The following is a 23,942-nucleotide window of genomic DNA, read 5'->3' on the forward strand; positions in this document are numbered from 1 at the left end:
AATAAACCAGTAAACCAATAAACCAATAAATCTTTCAGAGGAGAGGAGAATTTCTTACTACTTTCTATTAGAAAAACGTAAAAATAAAGAAATAAAGCTGCTGTTGGTAGTCGTGATATAAACATCAGTTCGGAGAGAGACTTCAAGATGCCAGAGCACTGTGCGACAAAATACCTATCATACATCACATATATCACATATCAGAATATTCTATTACTGTTAAGCCCACTATGAATATTAAAATACGCCGAACCATGTGTCCTGTATCATACCTACAAGTATGACGTTTGCAGACCCCCCCCCCCCGCATGAAATTCAGTTTAGTATTCAGCGAGTTATGATTGATTAAATGCGCTGACACTTATTTGCGCCTGCCAAACAGATTACACTGAGTGGAGCGGGTGACCGGACCAAGATGGCGGCCCCACGGCTCGTCAGCGCCATTAGGTAGTAGCAGTCGATGTGGCGTCTACTCTTTGTATTTCTATGGTTGTACGCGTTCTATGAGGAAGTAGTGGCCTCCCAGCTAATCAGGGGTGACGTAGTGGGGCCGCCACTTGACCAATCAGGATGGAGGATTGGAGATTAGCTATGTTTGGTCCGTCATAACGGGAATGAGGGGAATAATAACATTGCTTGATACAAAGGCATTGGAAAACACAGAGATTTCGCGATGGTCTCAAATTACTTCACTTACCGATGAGTACTGATGGGCATTATGACCTTTTCTCCAAACCCAGCAGAAAAAAAGTAACGTCTTTGACACCATTCCTACCAACAGCAGCTTTAAGATTGTCAGGCCATTGCCACACTGGTGTGAAATCAGTGTGTTCCCTCTCTATCACTGTTGAAAGATCATAAGGCGTTTTTCGACCGCAGGAACTCTACCCTGGAACTAGGGACTTTACCCCTGAACTATGTGCATTTCGACCGGAGGAATCAGGGTCTAAATTTAGTTCAGGGGTAGATAATCTCCCCCCTGAAAGGCCCCTGCTTGGGGGGTAGTACTTTTCTTTTCTTTTTAAGTTATATTTTTGGGCTTTTTGCCTTTGGGGAGTAGAGAGTTGGGGAGGACATGCAGGAAATGGTCGACCGGTCGGGAATCGAACCGGCGACCCCTACGACGAGGAATGTAGCCTCTGTATGTGGGGAGCTTAGATCGCTAGGCCACCAGTGCCCGGGGGGGGTAGTACTTTTCAAAGGTCCTGGTACTTTCGGTTGAACGTAACGGTGTTTGCGGAGTTTACACAGTTGTTGAAACACAGAGGGAGCTCCTGTGAATGCATACTAGTTTAGTTTTTTTTATTAAGATTTCAAAATATTATTTAATCAAATTTTTTTTCTCCATACGTCACTGGCCTGATTTGCACAATCTACCCGGGACTTCAGCTCGCGGTCGAAACGCAGACAACAATGGGGGCACAGGAACCTTTTAGTTCCAGGGAAAGTAGTTCTGGGAGCTAAAAGACCCCGGAACTCTTGGTTGAAATGCACCTATAGATATGAAGTCTCAAGCAGCTCTTCAGCACACTGAAGATGTGTGCCCTCACATCTTCAGTGTGACTCTCCACATTTCTAATTTCCACTTCTTAAAGCTGCTTCAAAGTGTAAGTAAAGAATAAGTGTTTAATGTGTGTTCTCTTGTCATTTACAGGTGTGTTACTGAGTCCCTGAATTCCAGCTTAAAAAGGATTGAATTTATTGGCTACCATGGCATCCAAAGGTGACACCGCAGAGGGAGGAGCCAACGAGGAGTTTAACGACATCATCAAGTGGCGATCTGGTATGTTTGTCACCCTTTCAGACCATTCTTGTGACTGTTATCTCAAGGCTGTGTTTGGTGCTTGATGCTCAAAGCTGCATAGTGAGGATGTTTTGTTGCAAAGGAAACACTGTTGTTCATGGTTTACCTGCAGTTCCCATGGAGGCAGAGGAAAAAAGACACACAAGCAGCAAAACCACAAAGAGAGCAGGGGATGGTTGATGGTTGATTGTAACACGTTCACTGGGAAGAAAGAGAAAGTCAGAGGAGGTGACCAATGGCAGAAGCGGAGAGGGAAGACAAGAATGCAGGGATGGGTTTAGAGAGCCGCACCCTGTGATCCCTTTCTCTGTGGATCATTCCATAGGTTAATCTTGGGTAGACGCTGCCCTCGGAGAGAGAGAGAGAGCTGCCTGCTGTTGTGCTTCCATGATTGCCTGCTTTTTGAAAAGGGTTTATCCTTAAGTGGTGTTGATCACGTGTTTGCTTCACACGTGTTGGTGTGTGAATGTTTGAGATTGAGGGACACATAATAAGACATGAGAGACAGTCAACAAGCGTGGCTTAAATCTTAACAGAACTCGTCTTATGAACTCACTGGACTTTGTTTTATTACCTTGAAAGCTTTATTTCACTGTATGTGTTTTGTTAGATGATAAAACGAATCATGACTTTGGTAACTGATATGAGCTCTCTCTGTCTATTTTTGGATGTAGACATCAATGCATTCTCATGAAAGTGTCTACATACAACACCCTATTTAAATCATGTTATTGCATCCATTCCATCAGCTTTGTTTACATACTCATTGTGCTAAAAGTGTACACAAATAACTTTAATTTGCTCAACTTATTCTTCTCAGTTCCGTTATTCCTTCTTCAAAACACACACACACAGACTGCAGTGATAGCTTTCCGCTTCCTATGCACACAGCGTTGTGTCCTGCCCCGCCTCCTTCTGTTTCTCTTTTTCTTTGTGTATGATCTTTAGAAAATCATTAGCATACTTTATAAAGATGCTCAAATAATGCAACACAGCTCACGTTTTTACATTTCGCTCAATGTCACGCTATCGCAACAGGTGACCACATGAGAACTAGGTCCAAACAATCTGAAACCTGAGAGTTCAGAATATCGTGCTTCGACGTTGTGCTTCAATAAATGCATCAACAGGAGAGACGTAATTAAGAATCTTTCTCTGTGATTACCTGCAGAGCATGTACCATGTGCTGCAGGTTATCAGATGCAAACCTTTTTCTAACGCGCCGGTTCAGAAGATATTAAGATTCCAAGTTTTTTTCCCAAATAAGGACATGACTGACTTGACTCCTGGACGGGAACACATAGCTGTTGATTAAGAGGCTCAAACTCCGCCTCTTTACGTCACACTACGCCTGGTTGAGTTCCGCATTTCCAATATGGCTGCCGCCGTAGATTGGCCTCAAAATAGCTCTTCAGAAACAGATGGGATACTACGTCCATATTTTATACAGTCTATGATTGTATCCTGTTGTTGCGTATGGTATCATATTGTGTTGTCGTGTCATATGGTGTCATATCGTGACCTGTCATATCTAATGAACTGTGTTGTATTATTGTATCGTGTTGTCTCGTATTGTCTCGTATTATATTGTGTTGTATGATGTCATGTATGTTTTTTTGTTGAGGTTATATTTTTGGGCTTTTTACGCTTTTATTTGGACAGCGGGTAGAGCTGGAAACTGCAGGTTGAAATAGAGCTGGGCGATATTGAAATTTATGTTATCATGGAAAACTATTTCATATCAGTCGATATCAATAATTATCACGATAAATATCAAATCATTATTTCATTTAAATTTAAAGGCACATTTTTGGTCCGTTTCAGCTGTGTGTATATTCCGCTTCGAAGGTCTTTAAGCCCCGCCTACCTCTTACCCTGCGACATGATTGGCTGTTCAATGCTGTCTTCTTCTTCTGTCTATTGTTGGGTGGCAACTAGTGTTAAAGCCTTATTAACGCATCCCTTTCTAGTGGTTGGGGGGTGTAAAACAGGTATATCTATATCGAATTTTATCGAACATTTGTTATATTTATATTGAGAAAAATTATATCATGATAATTATTGTTATTGAATTATCGCCCAGCCCTAGGTTGAAAGTAAACCTGGGGTGCCAAGTTGAAGGCTGTAGCCTCTGTATATGGGGCACATGGCTGAACCACTAGCCCAAACTGGTATCCCAAAGAGGGTGTTCTTTTATGGATAACATCATACTAAGTTGGGTTATCATCCATGTGTGGGACACACTGGGAAGCTGTAATGCAGTGCTGATAGTTTATTACATCAAGGTTTATGTTTGTTGACATAAAAAGTTTTGGCAAGTTTTTTCACGAGTTTGACATTCCCTTCACCCGTCCAACTCTCAGCCCTCACTGCCTCTCCCTCTGATATGTATAAGAAGGTAATGATAGGTAAAGTGTCTAGATTTATTCATCCTCTCCAGTCCCTCTGCCAGCTTCCAGCACTTGCCCAGCCTCACAATGCTGGCAGACTCTGTGCCAGGAATTCCACTGTGCCGATGAAGTTTGTAATTTACAACGCTGGTGTGTTCAGACCACAGCACTTTTCTTATAAAGATTCAGGTTTCCCTAGCAACCCTGAAAGTTATGTTTTCTTTTACGGCAAGGAGAGGGAACTTTAGCACAGAGCGTAGCTGCACACTAAAACAACAACAGTTGTGTCAAGGTAACCTGCAGCTCCAGTCTTTTCCTCACTTTCTGGATGATTTTTGTGGAATGTGTTTTGTCTGTGGGCAGAAATATGGCTCACTTTAAATCTTTTATTTTATAGTTCTGAGAAGATTTGACTCCAGGTCAAACCAGGGGAAAGCAGCTGCACACTTTAAGACAGGAATATTCAGTTTTTCTCCAGGACACGTGTAATACGCACCGCTCCAACCTCACCCAAAAACCACTCCTGTACACGCTTTTCTCCCTGTCATCACACTCATTATGGCTTTAAAAAATCTAAGCATTTTAAGGTGCTACCTTAAACCCTTTACTAACTACACGGAAGATCATTAACCTGCATCCCGTGACAGGCGAACATACCTGTCTGCTGTGGTGTCTGGTGTCAGCAGAAAGTGAGACAGGAAGTTTCCTGGTGAGAAAATAAGAGTTCAGCAGCCCACATGAGGCTCAAACATGGGCTTTGAGAAGTGATTGACAAACAGGTGATTTTGTGTGTATGGGGCAGGTGGAAGGATGTTTATACAGCTGAGATTTGAAACATTAGCACACTTGTTGATATGATTATTCTTGGTGCCATAGAGGCATGCTAAAATGGTTGCAGAGATCTCTCTCTCTGTCTGTTACTGATTGACAGAGCGCTCCTCGTCCTGATTGTAAGCACACACTGTTATTTTGAGGCTTCTGTTTGGTTATTTCAGCTGGTGTGTGTGCCCCATTTATAAACCACATTCATATCCTTAACACAGTGTGTGATGAGGCAGGGGTGTGTGTGTGTCTGTCTGTGTGTCTGTGTATGTGTTTTTGCTGTGCCCCCGATGATGGCGATCACCCAGCCAGACAGACTGTCCGGTTCACAGACATATGCACACTCATGCCTCTTCGGGGGGTTGAATAGGGGGGTGGTTGATCATGTTTTCCAGTGTGTTAGCTTGTTATGTAAGCCTGCAGTGGACCAGAGAGAGAGAGTTACAGCATGTCCAATAAGGAGGAGAGGAAAGGGGATGGCAGGGTCAAACCATTTGAAAGAAGAGAAACATTCTCCCCACGTTGAGAAGTTTGAACGCTAAAACATGTGACTTAGATTTATCTGCCAAATACTGCTCACTCGAAATCAGCATTCCAGTGTTTTTCAGTCATTGCCCCACAAACAGAAACTATGTTGAAACCAGGGGTTGAGTTTGCATTGTGATACTGTATTGATTTTCAGTTCTCAGATTCTCAGTTTTTGTTTTAAAGGTTTAGGGAAATGTCATTTCTCTGGGCTCAGTATGAGTGAACAGTGGACGTCAGATATTGGAAGTGGGACTGTGATAAACAGAAATACAGATCCTTCTGTTGGATTGAGAAGAAAGAATAAACTTTTCAGATTTTATGTTTTTAATGTACAATGAGATTTTCCTAAAATGAAAAAAAAACTAGGTATTGTAATGAAGCATGTCATATTGAACCGTACCATACTGTTAGGCGTTGTATCGTTTAGTATTGAATCGTGTCATGTCATATTGTGTCGTGTTGTATTGTATCCTGTCTTGTTATGTTGTGTTGTATTGTATCCTGTCTTGTTATGCTGTGTTGTATCAAATTGTAATATGTCGTGTTGTTTCGTGTTGTATCATATTGTATAATGTAGTTTTGTGTCGCATCGTGTCATATCGCTTGGTCTCGTCCATTCTTGTTTCTTTTCGTGTCGTATTGCGTTGTCTTGTTTCGTGTCTTTTTGTTTTGTCTTGTCTCGTTTCATTTTGTATCATGTCGTTTCACGTTGTCTCCTTTCATTTCGATTTGTGATGTATCATATAAAGATGCACGATATTATCGGCACGTTAGCGGTATCGGACGATATTGGCTTAAAAATGAACTATCGGACATCGGCCAACATGCCAATATCCGCTGATTTAATTAACAGATAAAATAATGGGCTGCTACACACATGTTGGGCTCATGTTTTAAGTTAAATTTGAATTTAAGCAGTAGTCTGTAATAGGGATGTACATTTTAAGTATTTTCCGTGATCGATTTTTGGAAATGTTAACGATCAATTATCGATTAATTGATAAGAAAAAACATTATTATTCTTACGTCAAAAACAATGCCAAATAGGTTGTTTTCCCCCTAAATTGTATTTTCTACAGCAACAAAATGCATACAACTGATGGGATTGAATACGGGTACACGTTTGACACGCTGATTATCAACGATCAGGCTCATTAAAATATTCTACGCGGACATAATCTTATAAAGTGAAGGCTCATAATACTAACAGAAAAGTACTTCAGACTCACAGTGTCCAGTTTTCTGTCTACTCGTTCTTATTGAGAAAAATAAACATGTGTATTCGATCAGGTGTCAGCCAGGAGCGCAACCGGATCATAATCAGTCCCGCTGGAGAAAAGCCCAGACGGCTCTGATGTTGCTGGTCTGTAAACGTAGCGTACCAGAATTTCCCACCTTTCTGTTGCCTTCGTATCCAAAGGTGGGTAATGTCCTGTTTAAAGTTGTCAACCTTTGTGTCTGTGTTGTTGTTGGCAGCAGTTTTGTATTGATCCTCCCTTAAAAAGCGCACGTGGATACCTGACGCACAGCCGCAGCCGTCAGCTGAGCGTCTCCGCTGTGTGCAGCACCTTTAACAGCTGATTCACATCGAGACATGCTTTAAACTGAAAACACCTCCCTGATAGATGAGTGTAATATGAGATCATTGATGTTTGTTCCACGTGACAGAAAATTGATAACAAAACTGTGTGTTTCGAGTAATTTTTTAACAATCAATTAATCGATAATCGATTAATTGTGGTCATCCCTAGTCTGTAAGGTACATGTAGCTGACTAATTTAGACACATTTACTGTCAAAGAGTAAATCATTTTATTTAATTTGGGTTTAATTGCTGTACAGTTGCACTCTTCACATGTTCCCTGAGAACAAACGTTAGATTTACTTACAACAGAAGAGAATTGATGATCTCTGCAATTAGGTGTGCGGAAAAAAAATATCGACATCGGTAAACTGCTAAATGAGTTGTAAAATATCGGCAAAAACCCCAATATCGTGCATCCCTAGTATCATATTGTATTGTGTCGTGTCGTCTTCGTATTGTATCATATAATATCGTATCGTATCACGTTGTGTTGTCTTGTCTCATGTTATTTCGTGTCGTGTCATTGTTTCGTATCGTGTTGTGTTGTCATGTTTTGTGTCATACCGTATTGGATCATAAAGCATCTTCTCTTGTAGTGTTGCATAATGTCTTGTTGTATTGTATTGCCTTACATTGCATTATATCCCATTGTGTCATGTCCCATTGCATTGTGTTGTATCTCATTGTACATTCATGTAAATATACAGCCTCAGTTAAAGCTGTTAGTCACTCACAGAAGAACAAACAACATCTGATTTATATATCTGTAACTGAGTAATTTATTGAAAAACCTAAAAGGCTAGGTTAAACTGAATAAGTTAAGGTTAAGGCAGCTTGAAGATGTCTGTAGAGTTCTTGAGAATGTTTGACAGACGTTTTCCCAGTCGTCTCCACTGCAATTGACCAAAAATTAACCAGTAAATCTAGCACCAAATCATCTGTGGACAGTTTGTTATGAAACTTAAAAGCCCCTGAAGCCCCAAAGTTGACCTAATGGACCGAAATCTGTTAAGAACCAGATGTTCGTCTGCTTTGCCGCATTGCACATCGACTCTAAACTGCCTCTAACAGATGTTACTCTCTGCTTACAAACACTTCTTTTGGACATAGCTCTGCTTGGATTACCCTTTAACCCCCCGAAGCCCCATTTACCTATCCTCTCAGCGCACTTCCCCCTCCCCCCCTTTGCTCATTCCAGAGTGCAGACTCATGTGAAAGGTCAAATATCATCCACAGGGTTACAGGCTATTGTTTAACAACCATTACCCAATAATGGACGCACACCTGACCTCTTTCCCCCTCTCTGTTTATTTGTCACCTGAGAGCACTGCTGCCATAAAGGTCTGGTTACCTGACCTGGTCTACTTCTTCTCGACTTTTTTTAATCACATTTCTTTTTTCCTATGCTCATTCAGGTCTCAAAATATGTTCCATGAATCTGTGTGGGAATAATTGTGGTTGTCTGAAGCATCATAAATGTGACTCTGCTTTGAAGACGCGTCCCTCTGTTGAATTTGTACCTGTTGAGCGACAATGAGGACAATCTGTGTACACATTATCTGTGGGTGTGACAGGCAGTATAATGGCATGAATTGTTGTGTCTAATAAGGAAACAGGAATGCAATTGTCACCAAACACAGGGCGTGGAAGGCGTGGAGAGGAGATCTCTCTGGAGGTTTGTCACCGTACTGGCTCTGCTCCACGTCATGGATCTGTAATTCTAGCCTTTGGCGTTTTGGTGCAGGGTTGGACCTAGTCTGAGGACATGTTTCATCTCTTAACACATGAGTGGGAAAAAAAGATTGGATCTGAAGTAGTTGGATGAAACAAAAACAGAGGTATTTGCTACTTAACTCTGAGAGTAGAAACCTTTTCTGTCACTGGTATGCACGGTTTTGCAAATCCATAATAACGGGTGTGCATGTGTGGGTAGCATGGAGCTTGAAATCAAAACAAAGGAGCTTTCTCTGTGGCCGCCCCCTTCAATCTGGGATGTCATGACCTGAATTTGTGCTGTTTCGCCACTCGTGGTGTAACAGCTTTACTTCTCAGTCCTTCTCATGAGTTTATTTTGATTTAGAGGAAGCAGAGTCTCCACAGGGAACACAGCTGGATGAGTCTTCGCAGCAGTATATATATAGAAGCAAGCAAGCAAGCGTGTGCTCGTGTTAGATTCTTCTAACTGGATGTGGCTGCCTGGGAAGTGGGAGGAAACTTAAAGCTCTCCAAAACTCCCGCCTGGAAATTTGGGAATGGGAGCCCTGGCCAAAACATCCCCCTTGGGTGCGGTTGTCTGTGGGACTTTTTTGCCTCTTTGGTGCACAGATGCCCCACCCAGCCCAGATGACATTTAAACTCTTCTGGAGAAGGCTGGAAATGGCTGAAAATTATCAGTCTTGTGTGTTCCTGCGGTCGAACATTGAACACATAAACGGTCTCTTTCTTTCTGAGGATCTCCCTTTCCCAGAGCGAGCCCTTCAGCAGTGTAAATCCCCTCCTCTCTGCCTCCTTCTCCCTGCTCATTAAGGCTACAAAGCCACGTTGCCCAATCTACCTTCTGACCCCTCGCATGACAGGATTTACTAAAACAAAAAAACAGGCTGAGGCCCACAGAGACTTTAGCCCTTTAAAGCTACAGTGGTGTTGGAGTAAATAACTTGATGGGGAAATACTCTCTGATAGAGCTGAAAGTATCTTTTTCTTGTTTTGGTTTTTATCCACTTAGTATTGCATGTTCTTATATTTATGATGCATAAAAGATATCAGTGAAACTACATGTAATGCACCTCCAGGGATGGGAATCGATAAGATTTTATTGACACCAGTTCCATCATGGATTCTGCTTATCGATCCAATTCTCTCCTGATTCCCTAATCTATTCCTCTGGATTTTCTGTTTGGACCATAGACTGTATAAAATATGGACGCAGTATCCATGATGTCACCCATCTGTTCCTGAGCGCTGTTTTGAAGCCAATCGTTGGCGGCAGCCATATTGGAAATGTGGAACTCAACCAGGCAGAGTGTTACGTAAAGAAGCGGAGTTTGATCCTCCTAGCCAACAGCTATGTGTTTCCGTCCGGGAGTCAAGTCATTCATGTCCTTATTTGGGCAAAAACTCGTAATCTTAATATCTTCTGAACTGTCGCGTTAGAAAAAAATTCACCCCTGTACAGTGTGTGCCGATAGAGAAATTGGCTACGTAGAGCTAAGCCGTTTTTTGAACCAGGCTGTAAACATGTTTATTTCTGCTGCAAAGATCTTCTTTTTTGAATTGGTGTCTATGTGGTTTTCGGTGTTTCTGCAGCCAGCCTCAAGCGGATTCTCGATGAATTTCAGTTGATAACACTTCCGCATGAGCTTCATAGTTTGAGACCGGAGGTGGCTGCTTGGTTTAGACATGGGACATATGTACCTTCACTGCTCTGCTTAAGCCTGGTTTATACTTCTGTGTTGAATTGACGCTGTAGGTCTGCGTAGCCCTGTTTCAACCACAGACTGTATAATAAATGGACGTAGTATCCGTGACATCACCCATATGTTTTTGAAGCCCTGTTTTGAAGCCGCTCTTCAGCGGGCGCCATATTGGAAATGCTGAACTCAACTTTGTCTGAGTAAGTGTGAGGTAAAGAGGCGTCCTTTGTGCCTTTTCGCTTACAGCTACAGGGTGGCGACCTGTCAATCAAGTCAGCCATGGCGGCAATAGCTTAAAAAATGACGAGTTATAAAACAATTCACCGCCTGTACAGTGTGTGCTGATAAAGAAATGAGCTGCCCAGACCTAAACTGTTCTTTAAACCAGGCTGTAAACATGTTTATCAATGCTGCAAAGATTGTCTTTTCTGAATGGGTGTGTATGTGGTTTCCGGTGTTTCTGCAGCCAGCCTCAAGTGGACGCTCAATAAACTGCAGCTTTTAACACTTCCCGCATGGGCTTCATATTTTAAGACTGGAGGTTGCAGCTTGGTTCAGCACAGAAGCTTACGCATGTAGCCTGACGTGCTCGTTCTCCAAAATGTAACTACGTGTTTAAAACAACGTGGACCCTAAGCCCTGTGATTGGTCCACTAGGCGACATTTTTGGAATCACGCACATCAGCCGTACTTTCCATCTCCTCCCACCTCTCCTCTATATTCCTCTTTATAGTAATTGTGGTATGATCTGCAGCAACATTTATTAGCTCCAATTTAACATAACATGCTTCGGGCTGCGATAATTTGCTATGGACGAGCAGGCAGAAAAAGTAGCGTGACCAGAAACAGGCCACCAGACTATCATAGGACTCCTACTGCCTACAAGCGTTTGGGTGAAGTATTTCATAGCAACGAGGATGCTGTGATGCATGAATATGTAGTGCTCCAGACCCCATTAGCCAGTACGCAGAAGTATTTAAAAAGGCTAAACCAGGGAAGCTCTTGTTGACCGGTGTTCTGGCTGAAAGAGTGACTGTGTTAACTGACAACTTTCAGCCAAATAGGTCAGTTGGAAAGAACCCTAGTTCAGTGTTTAATGTAAAAAATATGCTCATCAGATGCCCAGTATGCCTTGTGAGAGAAGTCACCATTCAAAACTGGAACACAACGCTGTAGCGCATCGAACACACGACACTCCTGATATTTAATACCGTGCGTACCGTCAAACTTTTCAGCATGTTTCAGTGTTTCCACCCTTGCTTAAAATAACACAGGCATTGCACGTTGCACTGGTAGCGTAATTTCGTGTAAAGTTAAGTCAAACTTTGGACCGCTTCTATCTCCTGTTTGGATGATAACTTCCTGTAGATTCTGAAATCGTGAGCGTGAACGACACGCTTACAAATTAGAATCTACTTTTTTTTCCGTGGGCGGAGTACCCTGCGGTATTGTGGAAGATAAACATTTTCCATCCTCTTCTCTCTGATCCTGATTGAAGTGCTGACTCATGCACTCTGTATGTGACTAAAACACAGATATGATTAATAAAAATGTGTTTAGAGGAAATATCCACCCTAAAACACCATTAGTGCTTCACAAATGTTATTTTCAAGACATCCTGCATTCCCCGGTTGTGTTAGCTTCTGTGTGTGGAGATATAAATCATTAAACATAATCACTAAAGAGAAACCCTCTCATAAAAAAAGTGGTAACACCAGATTCTCCATCATCAGTAGGTCTTAAGTATGTTAAAGTTCAAGTTTAGGGTGTGAGTATTGTTGCTTTGTGACTGTCTGGGATCACAAACTAAATTCAAAGTGAACAACTAGAACTGAAGGCAGAGAGAGCGACTTCACAACACAAATAAGTTCATTGTTTCTATTTCATGAGTTCCCTCAGGATGTTAAATTTTAGAGAGAAAATGCTGAGTTTCCTTTCGGAGATGATTTTCTGTTTCTGGAGGATGCCTGTAAACACTGACTCCTTCATGTACAACCAGAAGGCAGGGGCGCATGACTGCTATTGATTGTAAATAATTAGATAATTATGTAGACATGATCCGGAGCTTGCTGGAGAAGATTCTCTGCTAGACTCTGAACCTTTGTAGCTTTCTCTGTCTCGAGCCCTGAAAACAGAAGAAGTCCTTTTTAAATCTGAAAAGTATTTGAAATGAATGTTCCTATTTCAGTTTTACAGGATTCAGACTGCAGAGTGTGGTGGAGATTTGTAGTAACACCGCAGGCACAACCTTGACTGATCTTTTTTTATACTGCATGTAGAAGATTTTGAAGGCCTAGTCTTTTCTGTCTGACCCTGTTAGAAGAGTTCAAGTTGCTTCAGTCTGTCTGCAGATACAGTTTACCAAGATGCAGGACTTAAGGACTTATTTTTCTCTGCTGCCAGCCTGCCGGCCTGTTAAATAACTTAATGTGATTTTCTGTGGTTGTATTTATAGTTTGTTTTCATTGTTCGCTGTTAGCCTGCTATCACTGGCTGGACGGCAAATTGCCCTTCAAGGATAACAAAGGAATCTCTTACCTCAGACCTTTTTCTAAATTTGGGCGTCTCATAAGCCTGTTTTGGACGGAGCATATAACACATAAATAAGATCAACCTAACTTATTCAGAAGTTCTGTATTTGGAAGAAGCATTCAGCATTTAACATTTCAGTGTTATTGCAAATCTATTCTCACACTGGAATAAATGGAAGCAGGAGTGCATTGTTAACAGTTTTACAGTCAAGCTCTTCCACATCTTTTTTTCTCTTTTAAAGGTGACATATCATGCAAAATTGACTTTTTAATGGTTCTCTACCTGAAATTTGTGTCCCTGGCATGTCTACAACCCCCCCGATAATGAAAAAAAATCCATTCTGCCCCTGTTCTGATTTCTCCACCTTTCTGTAAATGTGTTCTAAAACAAGTCGTTTCAGTTTTCCGTGTTTTTCGTACGTCATAACGCCATCCAGTCTGTAACGGAAGTCAGAGCTCAGAGCTTGTTCAGCCCATAGACTGTATAAAATACAACTCAACTCCTCCTCTGTTTTTCATTCCCTGCACACACGTGTGCTAACAAGGAGCTTAGGAGGGAGGCATGCTAGTTGTAGGCTGTCTTAATGAACACAGAGGTCGGTTTTACTCCCCACGTCTGCAGATTTGAAGATCTAGTGGATGATTTTTATTTTTCATGGAAAAGTGATAGCGCTAGTTAGCATAGTTAGCAGCTGTGTACCAAGACACACGTCGACATACTGACAAATAAAACGACAAGAAACACTAAATCTGTGACCAATCGTTCAGAAAGGTCCTGCTGCAGGTGCCTCTCCGTCAGGATCAGATTCTGGATCAAATTCAGAGGGTGACCGTCCCAAGTCCCTTTGGAGTCAGGTGGTGTTTTCATGAAAAACGCTATTTTCATTTTGAACTGCAACATTAAAACAACGTGTTGGCGGCGTTTTGACGAAATCTGTCCAGTGCAGCAGAAAAGGTGACCCCAAAACTGCCCAAGAAGAAAAGAGGGTTAAAATAAACATTCCACGGAGTGCGTCTCGTTTATTCTCAACAAGTGAGGTCGTCCTGATGAAACCTGTGTCCCAAAATTAAAACGTAACAAGCTGATCTCAGAATACGAAATTTGACATTCATCTAGGAAGTAGCACACATTAATCTTTTAAATGAAATAATTCCAACTTTAGACAGTTTCATGATGAAATGGTATATAAGAATACTCCAGAACACAAATAAAGTGTTTGTCACTCTAAATGTTCTGAGAACCCTCAAAAACTGTTGGTAATTTGGAGGCATAATAATCGGGATAATCGTGAAACCGTGATGGTTTCTCTCACAATAATCATACCACCAAAATCTCTAATCGTTGCATCCCTAGTTGAAAGTATTTCAACTTTTAAAACACTGCTGCGCTTGTCAGAGTCACTTCTCCTGCATCGATCAATCAAAATCAAGAAGGGGTTGGACCGCTGATATCAAATTTTTCAAGAACAATGATGGAGACCCATTCAACCTTGTTTTTACAAGGGTAAGATTTCCAGATCTAGAGCTGCTGCTTATACTATGATACAAGGTATGAACCATGCAGAGCAGTTTAAAACAGGGGGATCGGTCTCTATTATGAGAAGCAGGAGTGCCACAGTACATCTTTCGTAACCCAGCATCGGTACACCCTAGGGATGTATCAATTACAAAGTCTCACGACACGATAATACCACAAAAACAAGTCATCAAAAGTTAAAAGACAAATGGAGACTTGGAGAAAAAAGCCATTTATGTCGCTCTGGGTATCTTCTGACTTCCACACATCCGAGGTGAGTGAGATTCACTCTGCTTGCGTGATGCTCTGTGTAACTACAGCCTTCGTCTCTTTGTATAGAGCTGGTAATAGTGTTTGACTAAAGTATTGCTGTCTCGGGAATTCATGCCTTTGCTCCTGTCTGTTTACTAACCTTCTGAATCCTTCGTTGTCGACCGCAGGAAATGGCCAAAGGTCTTTGGATATATATTCCTGGATTCTTTTCTGGGTGACAATATCTCAAGTGGCTTCTCATATTACTCATATTCCCCAATGAGTAAGACACCACTGTCTGGCTATGTCTGCATATTGTCATTTGTTGGTGCATCACCTGTTCTTCTTTCTCATTACTTGACCCGAGGGAACTGAAGTCCTTCCACACATCAGATTTAAAAGACGCTGGAGCATTGACAGTTTTAAAATGAAGCTGTTCCTCGCCACTAACGCTGGTGTCTGTACTACATCTGAGGCAGCTAGTAGAGCACAATGGATGTTGGGCATGCATTAGGCAATGGTCTCTATAGTTCCTGCTTCCCTGTGGCTGAAAGAATGATACCAGAAAATTGACTATACTGTTACATGTAGGGATGCAACGAAAATTCGGCCACCAAAAATTTTCGGCTGAAAATGGCCTTAAAGTGCATTTTCAGTTTTCGTCCAAAAGACTTTTATCACCGAAACAGAATCTTGTGATGACACATGCAAAAACCACGGGCAGTACGCACTTGTCTGGATAAGGGCCAACGTGTCTGCTTCCGTTCTTCCTTTAATTGCAGCACTAAAGAGTCTTCTAAGCAAAGAGGTTGAGACGGACCAGGGAGTGAAAACAATGAAAAGTACACTCTTAGAGTCTGTCAGCACACGTTTCACTGAGATCTATTTGGATCCTCTTCACTTCATCATGACTATACTTGATCCACATTATAAAGATCATTACTTGGATGTGGGAATAAAGCAGCGCGCACGAGAAATGATCCAGGCCGAGATGGGTGTGGAGAACCCACTTGGAGACGGAGAAGCGCACAGCACAGGAAGGAGAACAGAGCGCAGAAAAAAGGACTCGTCCCTCGTTGTCTGATATGTTCAATGAGATCCTTGATTTTAGTGAGGTTAGTACACAGTCAGAGCCATAAATTCCATGGTTGGGGAGACCGGGGACAGTTGTAACATTTTTGACATTTCTGTCTATAACTCTGAGCTCTTTTAACCCAGTGTGTTCAAACTGCTTTACAAACTAGCTTCAGGTGTCTGCTAATAAATGGCCTAAAAAATGCCTGTGCAACACAAACAAAAAATGCATGGCTTAATCTCAAATCCAAGGAGTGAAATGTTACAACTGTCCCCGGTCTCCCTACTAATAATTGGCATAATAATTTCTTTCAGTGTTTTGGTTTTTGGGCCTTTATTTCCTCATTATCGGTTTCGGCCAAGAATTTTCCTTTTGGTGCATCCCTAGTTAAATGTGTAGTCAGTGCCGATGAGAAGCGCTCTGAATTTGAGGTTGTTAGCACTTACAGCACAAAAAATGCTTGTAGTGGACAAAGGCGCTTAATTATTTGCAAATAAACACAGGTAGCTTTCGCCTTAAATAAAGGTTTCAATAAAGGGAGAAGAAAGAAAAAAGGAAGACAACAAGTAACTGAGTGCATGAAAATATAAAAACCCACATTATTTTGTCTCTCATTGAATAAAATGTCACCAGTATAGGCCTGTGCTTTATCTTAAGGCTGTGTGAAATGTGGATTTATCTGTCAGTTGAAAGTCACTATAAGCAAACACTTACCATTTTTTCAAGTTAAAAAGTCCCCGTGCATTTTGAAATGACATGTAAACCTCACGCCATGTTTGATGCGAAGGCATGAAAACAAATCAATCATTCATTCCTCCCATGCATCACTCAGATGTCAGATGTTTACTCCAGTGTGTCTTCACTCGCACGGCTTCATTCAAGCGTTCTGATGACGGATGCTCTCGGAGGGTGTGTGAAGAGCGAATGACAGAGAGGAGTGGGACGCCTGCCTCTGAGTTCATGACTGATGCAGCCCAGCGGAAAGTCCCTTTTTTGGTCTCTCAAGTCCTTCAGTCACTGCCAAGGCCGGCCTCACCCCGGCTCAGACCAGCAGCTGCTGCTACTCTATGAAGGGAAGTGGACTTAATTCAGTCTGACTGTGGAAGTTGGTCACAAGGGTAACGGGGCTAGTATTCCTCCCCAACTTCCTCTTGAGACGGAAAAGGGAAAGAGAAAACAAAACACAGGAAAATTAACTTTCTCTCTGTGCCTCCCCTCCCTCCCCCCCTCCACTCTCTCCAGATCCCCCTCTCTGTGGGAATAGACTTGTTTATCCAGTTGCCCCTCATTGACTAAATATGTCAATGAGCAAATGGACTCTGGCATTTGATCCCTGGCTCACAGACCTGCATCAAATGTCAGGAGCCATGTCTCAGTTTTGCATCTATTCTGCTTCATTTATTTTATTTTGAAAGGTTTTTATTGACATGTAAACATTGACAACACAAGTGTCTGTTGTAGCTCAGAGTTTCAGCATGATGGGTCACTCTGGATTGTACTTATCTTCCGTCACTCTCTGCAGCGTGGGAGTATAAAAGCTGCTGTCCTCGTCACTGCGTTGTGTTTGCAGTGGGGATCAGTCAGCTGTCAGTTACACACACAAACACATATATCTATGTCACCTGTCACTTACTCTTTAATTGACAGGCTGAAGCAGCGCCTGCTCTCGTCACTCGCTTCTCTCCCTCTCCTGTCAAGCATGTGTGTGTGTGTGAAAACTCGGCCCCTCAAATAAACCACCCCAAACAAAAACAGACCCCGGTAAATGCTCTCACACCTCCACTTCCTCTTTCTCTTTACTCTCTCACTCTTCCTACTCCACCGCCACCACCGCTACCAACTTCTGTCTTCCTCTTCCGGATTACTTTTTCTTTCTTTCTCCTTCTTTGTCCCTTTTTTTTCTCTTTTGTACTTTACATCATGAATATGAGTAAGTGGAAGTCGTGGAGGAAGCGTAACTTTTTCAGGAGGAAAGAAAAGTCTGATAGTAATCTTCAAGAAGGTAAGTGGATGAGCACATCTGGAGTCGTGTCTGTGTGTGAAGATGTGATAGGAAATCCTAAACAGCATTAACAGGAGACTCAGGTGAAGATACGCTAAACCTAAAAAGAGCAACTGGTTTTGTGTTACAATAGTTTTAAGTGCTGTTAAGTGCAACATGTAATGGTCTAATCTTTGTCTGGAGGAATACAGGAAGTCAAAACATCAGCAGGTGAAACTCAAATCGAACAGGATGCCTGTCATCTTATCTCTGAGCAACTTTATTCTACTCTGGTTGCTTTGATGCAAGATGAAATTATGCGATGTTAGTTTGTCAACCTCTTATCATACAATATATGGACAACATGAATTAGTCACACCTCTTAATTATTATTATTATTTTTTTATAGATACGTTTATTGCTTTTTTATTTGTCTTTCAAAAACAAACAACACAGGGACAACTCCCTTTAAACACACAAATAGACAGGACGAACAAACCCAAAAAAACACTGGGCTCACAAATACAGCAAAAATAAATTTGACAATTGAGAGGAGACCTGGGTATGACATCATCCTACAAACATATGTACATATTTAGTCCTACTAGGAATGTACATTTTAAGTATTTTTAAGCTCATAATACTAACAGAAAAGTACTTCAGACTCGCAGTGCAATTTTCTGTCTACTCGTTCTTATTGAGAAAAATAAATGTGAATTCGATCAGGTGTCAGCTGGGAGCGCAACTGGTTCATAATCAGTCCAGCTGCAGAAAAGCCCAGGCGGCTCTGATGTTGCTGCTCTGCAAACATAGTGTACCAGAATTTCCCACCAGTCTGTTGGCTTTGTATCCAATGGTGGGGAAATGTCCTGTTTAAAGTTGTCAACCTTTGTGTCCGTGTTGTTGTTGGCAGCAGTTTTGTATTGATCCTGTTAAAAAAGCGCACGTGGAGACCTGAAGCACAGCCACAGCCCCCAGCTGAGTGTCTCCGCTGTTCACAACACCTTTAACAGCTGATTCACATCGAAACATGCTTTAAACTTCAAACACCTCCCTGATAGCTGAGTGTAATATGAGACCACATGATGTTTGTTCCACGGGACGGAAAATTGAAAACAAAAATGCGTGTTTCCAGCAATTTCTTAACAATCAATTAATCGATAATCGATTAATTGTGGTCATCCCTAAGTCCTACACAAACCCCCTAACAAGAAGAGAAAAAATGTTCACTCCAATATCCAATATAGGACATAAAGGGCTCCCAAGTATAATGAAATACATCATCTTTCTAGAATGCAACACACATTAAGTAGTCAAGAGAGACATATTCAAGGATTAATTTATGCCACTGTGTTTTATTAGGGACTTTGTCTGTTATCCAGTTCAAGAGTATGCACCTCCTTGCACAAAATGTTAACATATTCTAAAGATTTATTTTATATTTGTTAGTAATGTTTCGATTTCATGTTCCAAGGAACATACAAAATGGGTCGTTTTCTAGGTTAGTGGCTAAGATATTATTAATTTCTTGACCTATGAGGTGCCAGAATCTTTGTATTTTCCAGCAAGACCAGAGGCAATGAGTTAGAGTAGCTACTTCTGTGAAGGGGACACATGAGCCCTGTGTAGTATCTTAAACTGGATAGATTTAACTCTATTGCACACGCTCAAAGTTCTCGCACCTTGCCAGACATCCTCCCATTGGTCATCTGTAATATCCACACTTAGTTCTCTCTCCCACGTCCGTCTCAAGTGAATTGTACCTCCAGCACCGCACTCTCTCAGTACATTATAGAAAGACTTTATAGAGTTGCTCTGCCGTGATAAGAAAAGCTGTTTACACCTGCTAATTATTGAATTCAAGTGCTTTAATCAGGCCCCTTATCTCCACTGAAGGACGACCTTAATGCTTCTGCATACCAAGACATTTCGGACAATGCTATGCTTCTGACTTTGTGGGCACAGTTTGGGAGAAAGCCCTTTTCTATTCCATCATGACTGTGCCCCAGTTCACAAAACAAGGACTATAAAGACATGGTTTGATGAGTTCGGTGTGGAAAAAACAGAGCCCTGACCTCAACCCCATCCAGCACCTTTGGGATGAACCGGAACGGATATTGCAAGCCAGGCCTTGTCGTCCAACATCAGTGCCTGACCTCAGAAACGCTCTACTGAATGAATAGGAAACAGAAATAGTCCAACATCTGTGGAAAGCCTTCCAAGAAGAGGGGAAGCTGTTATAGCTGCAAAAGGGACCAACTCCATATTCAAGTATTTGAATACAATGTCATTACAGCCCCTGTTGGTGTAATATTCAGGCATCCAAAGATTTCGTCCATATAGTGTATGTTGTAATTAGTTGCATTTTTAGTCTCTCTGTCTCACACCAAGCGCTGTTCGGCAAGAATCTGGCGATATATATGTGTGATGATCAAGCAGCAACCTTCGACCACGTTAATTGAAGCCAATGCTGAAGTGTCCGCTTGAGGCTGGCTCCGGAAGTACCGGAATCTTCATACACACCAATTCAAAAAAGCCGATCTTTACAGCAGAAATAAACATGTTTACAGCCTGGTTCAAAAGACTAGTGTAGTCTGGATAGCTCATATCTCAATCGTCACACATTGTACTGAGGTTGAATTTTTTCATAAGGCGGCAATTTCAAAGATATTGAGATTCCGAGTTCTCCATTATAAGAGACACAGCTGACTTGATTGACAGGTGGGAACACTGTAGCTGTTGGCTAGGAGGCTCAAAGCCCGCCCCTTTACCTCACACTAGCTTGACAGCAGTTAGGTTGAGTTCAGCATTTCCAATATGGCACCTGCCGACGATTGGCTTCAAATCAGGGCTTCAGGAAAAGATGGGTGAGGTCACGGATACTCATCTATTATTTATACAGTCTATGGTCAAGATACATATCACAATACTAAGCCTGCAACTAACGACTGTTTTGATGCTCGATAATTCACAGACTATCGAAACAATTATTTGACTAATCAGATATTGGAATGCAAAATAACTTCATACTTCTTATTCCGCGATCACCTTTTTATTTTGACATTACTCAACTCTTAAATCATGTTACACAATTTTGATATGTAGCTTGGTAAAAGTTTGCTCCCTGTTCATGTGGTAGAAGAGGAGTAAGAAAGCGAGAGAAAAGATGAAGTTTTTGTTTTTTTTAATTCTTTTTTTAATTTAAGTCTTTATTCAGTACAATTTGAAACATGTTTTGCAGCTAGTCAAAGTAACAAAGCATTTTTTCAGAAAGTAAAGAGGTACATAAAACAGGTATAAGACATTTGTCTAAACGTTCTTATAAAACGAGGTGATAATAGTGGTGAGAGAAATACATATTTTGTAAAAGAAAATTCAAAACTTGGTAATGCCATTGTGAATAAAGGTAGTGTGCCAGGATGGTAAACAAATAGGATCGTCGTCGTTTCCATCTATATATATTTATACACCCAATAGACAAAGTGTTATATAAGGTTTAGGCGAGGGATTGAAAATGTAAAACTCACATAGTGTGGCTTTAACTTTGTCCGTTAAGTTGAATGTCACTGTGCCTTCTCCTCAAATGAGGCGAACGCTCTGGACTTCACAAATGTTACGGCTCGACATTATTGCATCGGTCGTTGCTAGAAATGCTGCTGTGTTTTGTTTACCCTCTTGTTTCCTGGTTTGCACATGTGCTACACTGAATGCAGAGATAGTAAGAATGCAAGATGTCCCACTCCTCAGCAATTCAACTCTAGTAAAAATAATCCCATGTCCCTGCACAGCATTAAAACATGTGCAATGACTTCACCAACAAGTTTTAAATTCATCATCGACTAATTTTGTCATCCATTTCTGTTGATTATGTTTACGAATCGTTACACTACTACAAGTTTGTAATGTACATAAAGGGATTTATTGAGTCCTTTAAGACTCTTGTTTATAGGCCTGTGTTTGTTGAGTTTGTGCTCATAAAATGTGCAAACTACTTCCTATCCTGGTCTGTGTATCCTGGATCCTTGTTTTTTTCTATACCACTTGATTGTTCCTCGGGCTACACACACTTGACAGGACTTCTTGGAAAGCATAGAGAATCTTTCCGCATTGTTGAGCTGATCTCTCTTGCTTTGTCAGCTTGTTGAATCACTGCAGCTCTCTAACTCCCCGGTTTCGTACATTGTTTAGAGGTCTGCTTGAAGTGAAACTTTATTTAAATGTAGAAGTTGAACCGGTGATGGTTGGTGTGTGTTGTGAACCAAACTTTGAGATGTTAAGATTTCCAGCAAACGCAGATCAGAAAGTTCCAGCCTCTGCTCCACCACGTCTCCTCTGTTGTGTCTGTATTTGTGCCCTGATCTCTGCCCGATATGCCATTCTTTGTCTCTTTTTGCCCCATCTTGTCACAGCACATGCATTCAGTAGCCCTGCTGCACGCAGTGATGGTGCCCAACAGTGTTTCTTCTGTGTTTATCTGCGTTCACCCCCTATCCCGCGATGCATTCTGACTCCCCACCCTCGGCTTGCCCTGTCCTGTTCTGCTCTGCCGCCAATCTGTTTCCCTTTCATTGACAGCGTCCCTCTTTCCCTCCCTCCGTCTCTCTCTCCGGCTCTCTTTGCTGCAGCATTCTTCTGATCTGTTCCTCCCTTGCTGGTCAAGGAGCGACAGAAGAGAAAGGAGAAGAAAGAGGAAGGCAGGAATGTCAAACTCTGTCTCGTGCAGCTGATACTCTCGGACTATCTCTTCCTACTTTTTTTTTTTTGCCTTTGCTACTTCTCCGGATCAGGATTGTGTCAGTTTATTACAAACGATGGCAGAGCATGGACTCAAACTCAGAGGTAGGAACTTTTGACAGGTGTGTGACACATGACTTAGCTGGATGTAGATAGGTAGGTAGGTGTGCCACATGTGTTAAAGTTAGGTGAGGTTATTAAATGCTGCTTTATGGTCTGGTCGAGGCGTATGCATATTTTGAATATGCTGGATGGAGTAGGGGGCTTGTTAGTAGGACAGGTGTAGTTTTTCAAGAAGATCCCTTTTCAAGTTTACTCTTCTTTGCACTTTTTTCTGCTGTTTGGTTCACTTTCAAGTCCTAGACATAGCTTCCATTGGAGACAATTGAGAGCATAGTATTGTATTGTATTGTTTTGTTTTGTTTTGTATGTTTCATGTCGTTTCGTGTCGTGTCATGTCGTGTCCATTCCTATCGTATTGTGTTGTATTGTACCATCTCTTATCATCTCATATTGAATCATATCTTATTGTTTTGTACCAAACAGTGTTGATTTTTCTTATCTTTTAAAGTGTCTCATATGGGACGGTATAATATTAAATCGAACCGTGTTGAATCCTATCTGAAGGACACGGAGAAACTCGGCATTGTCAGCTGCAACCGAGAAAGAGGGATGCGACTTCAAAGGATATAAATACGACATATTGTGTCTTTTTTGTGACTGAATGGGATCGTTTTCATTAAGCAAAGACTAAAGTTGAATGTTAATTTGTTTGCATTCGTACTGGTGGCTCCTGTGTGTGAAAATCGGCATAATATACAGATAGGGCGTTAAATGGTCCACCTTTTTTTTTTTTACCGTGGACAAACGTGGTTTTTCTTTTTGAACACCAGACTGTATTATCTTGTAGTGTACCGTATGTTTTGGTGTAGTAGTGCCTTGTATGGTATCGTATCATTATCATATCATATTATTCGCTTCGTTAGTTATCGTGCCATAATGTACCATCTTGTCTTGTATCATATAATCACATAACGTAACGTAACGTATCGTCACATAACGTCTAATCACATAACGTATCGTATCGTCACATAACGTATCGTCACATAACGTATCGTCACATAACGTATCGTCACATAACGTATTGTAACATAACGTATCGTCACATAACGTATAATCACAATGTAACGTATCGTCACATAACGTATAATCACATCACATAACGTATCGTCACATAACGTATCGTCACATAACGTATCGTCACATAACGTATCGTCACATAACGTATCGTCACATAACGTATCGTCACATA

The 23,942-nt window shown here is 41.4% G+C and overlaps 1 protein-coding gene across 2 annotated transcripts in view; it reads left to right on the forward strand.

The window, feature by feature from the left end:
• Positions 1–23,942, forward strand: part of utrn (utrophin) — a 281,528-nt gene that overhangs the window by 2,675 nt on the left and 254,911 nt on the right. For both annotated transcript variants that reach the window (XM_034699118.1, XM_034699119.1), the window contains exon 2: positions 1,655–1,783. In XM_034699118.1, coding sequence (XP_034555009.1) covers positions 1,711–1,783 — 73 coding nt within the window. In that variant the 5' untranslated portion in view covers positions 1,655–1,710. The remainder of the gene's footprint in view (positions 1–1,654; positions 1,784–23,942) is intronic.

Source organism: Notolabrus celidotus, chromosome 13 (assembly GCF_009762535.1).
Source record: "Notolabrus celidotus isolate fNotCel1 chromosome 13, fNotCel1.pri, whole genome shotgun sequence".
Lineage (NCBI taxonomy): Eukaryota > Metazoa > Chordata > Actinopteri > Labriformes > Labridae > Notolabrus > Notolabrus celidotus.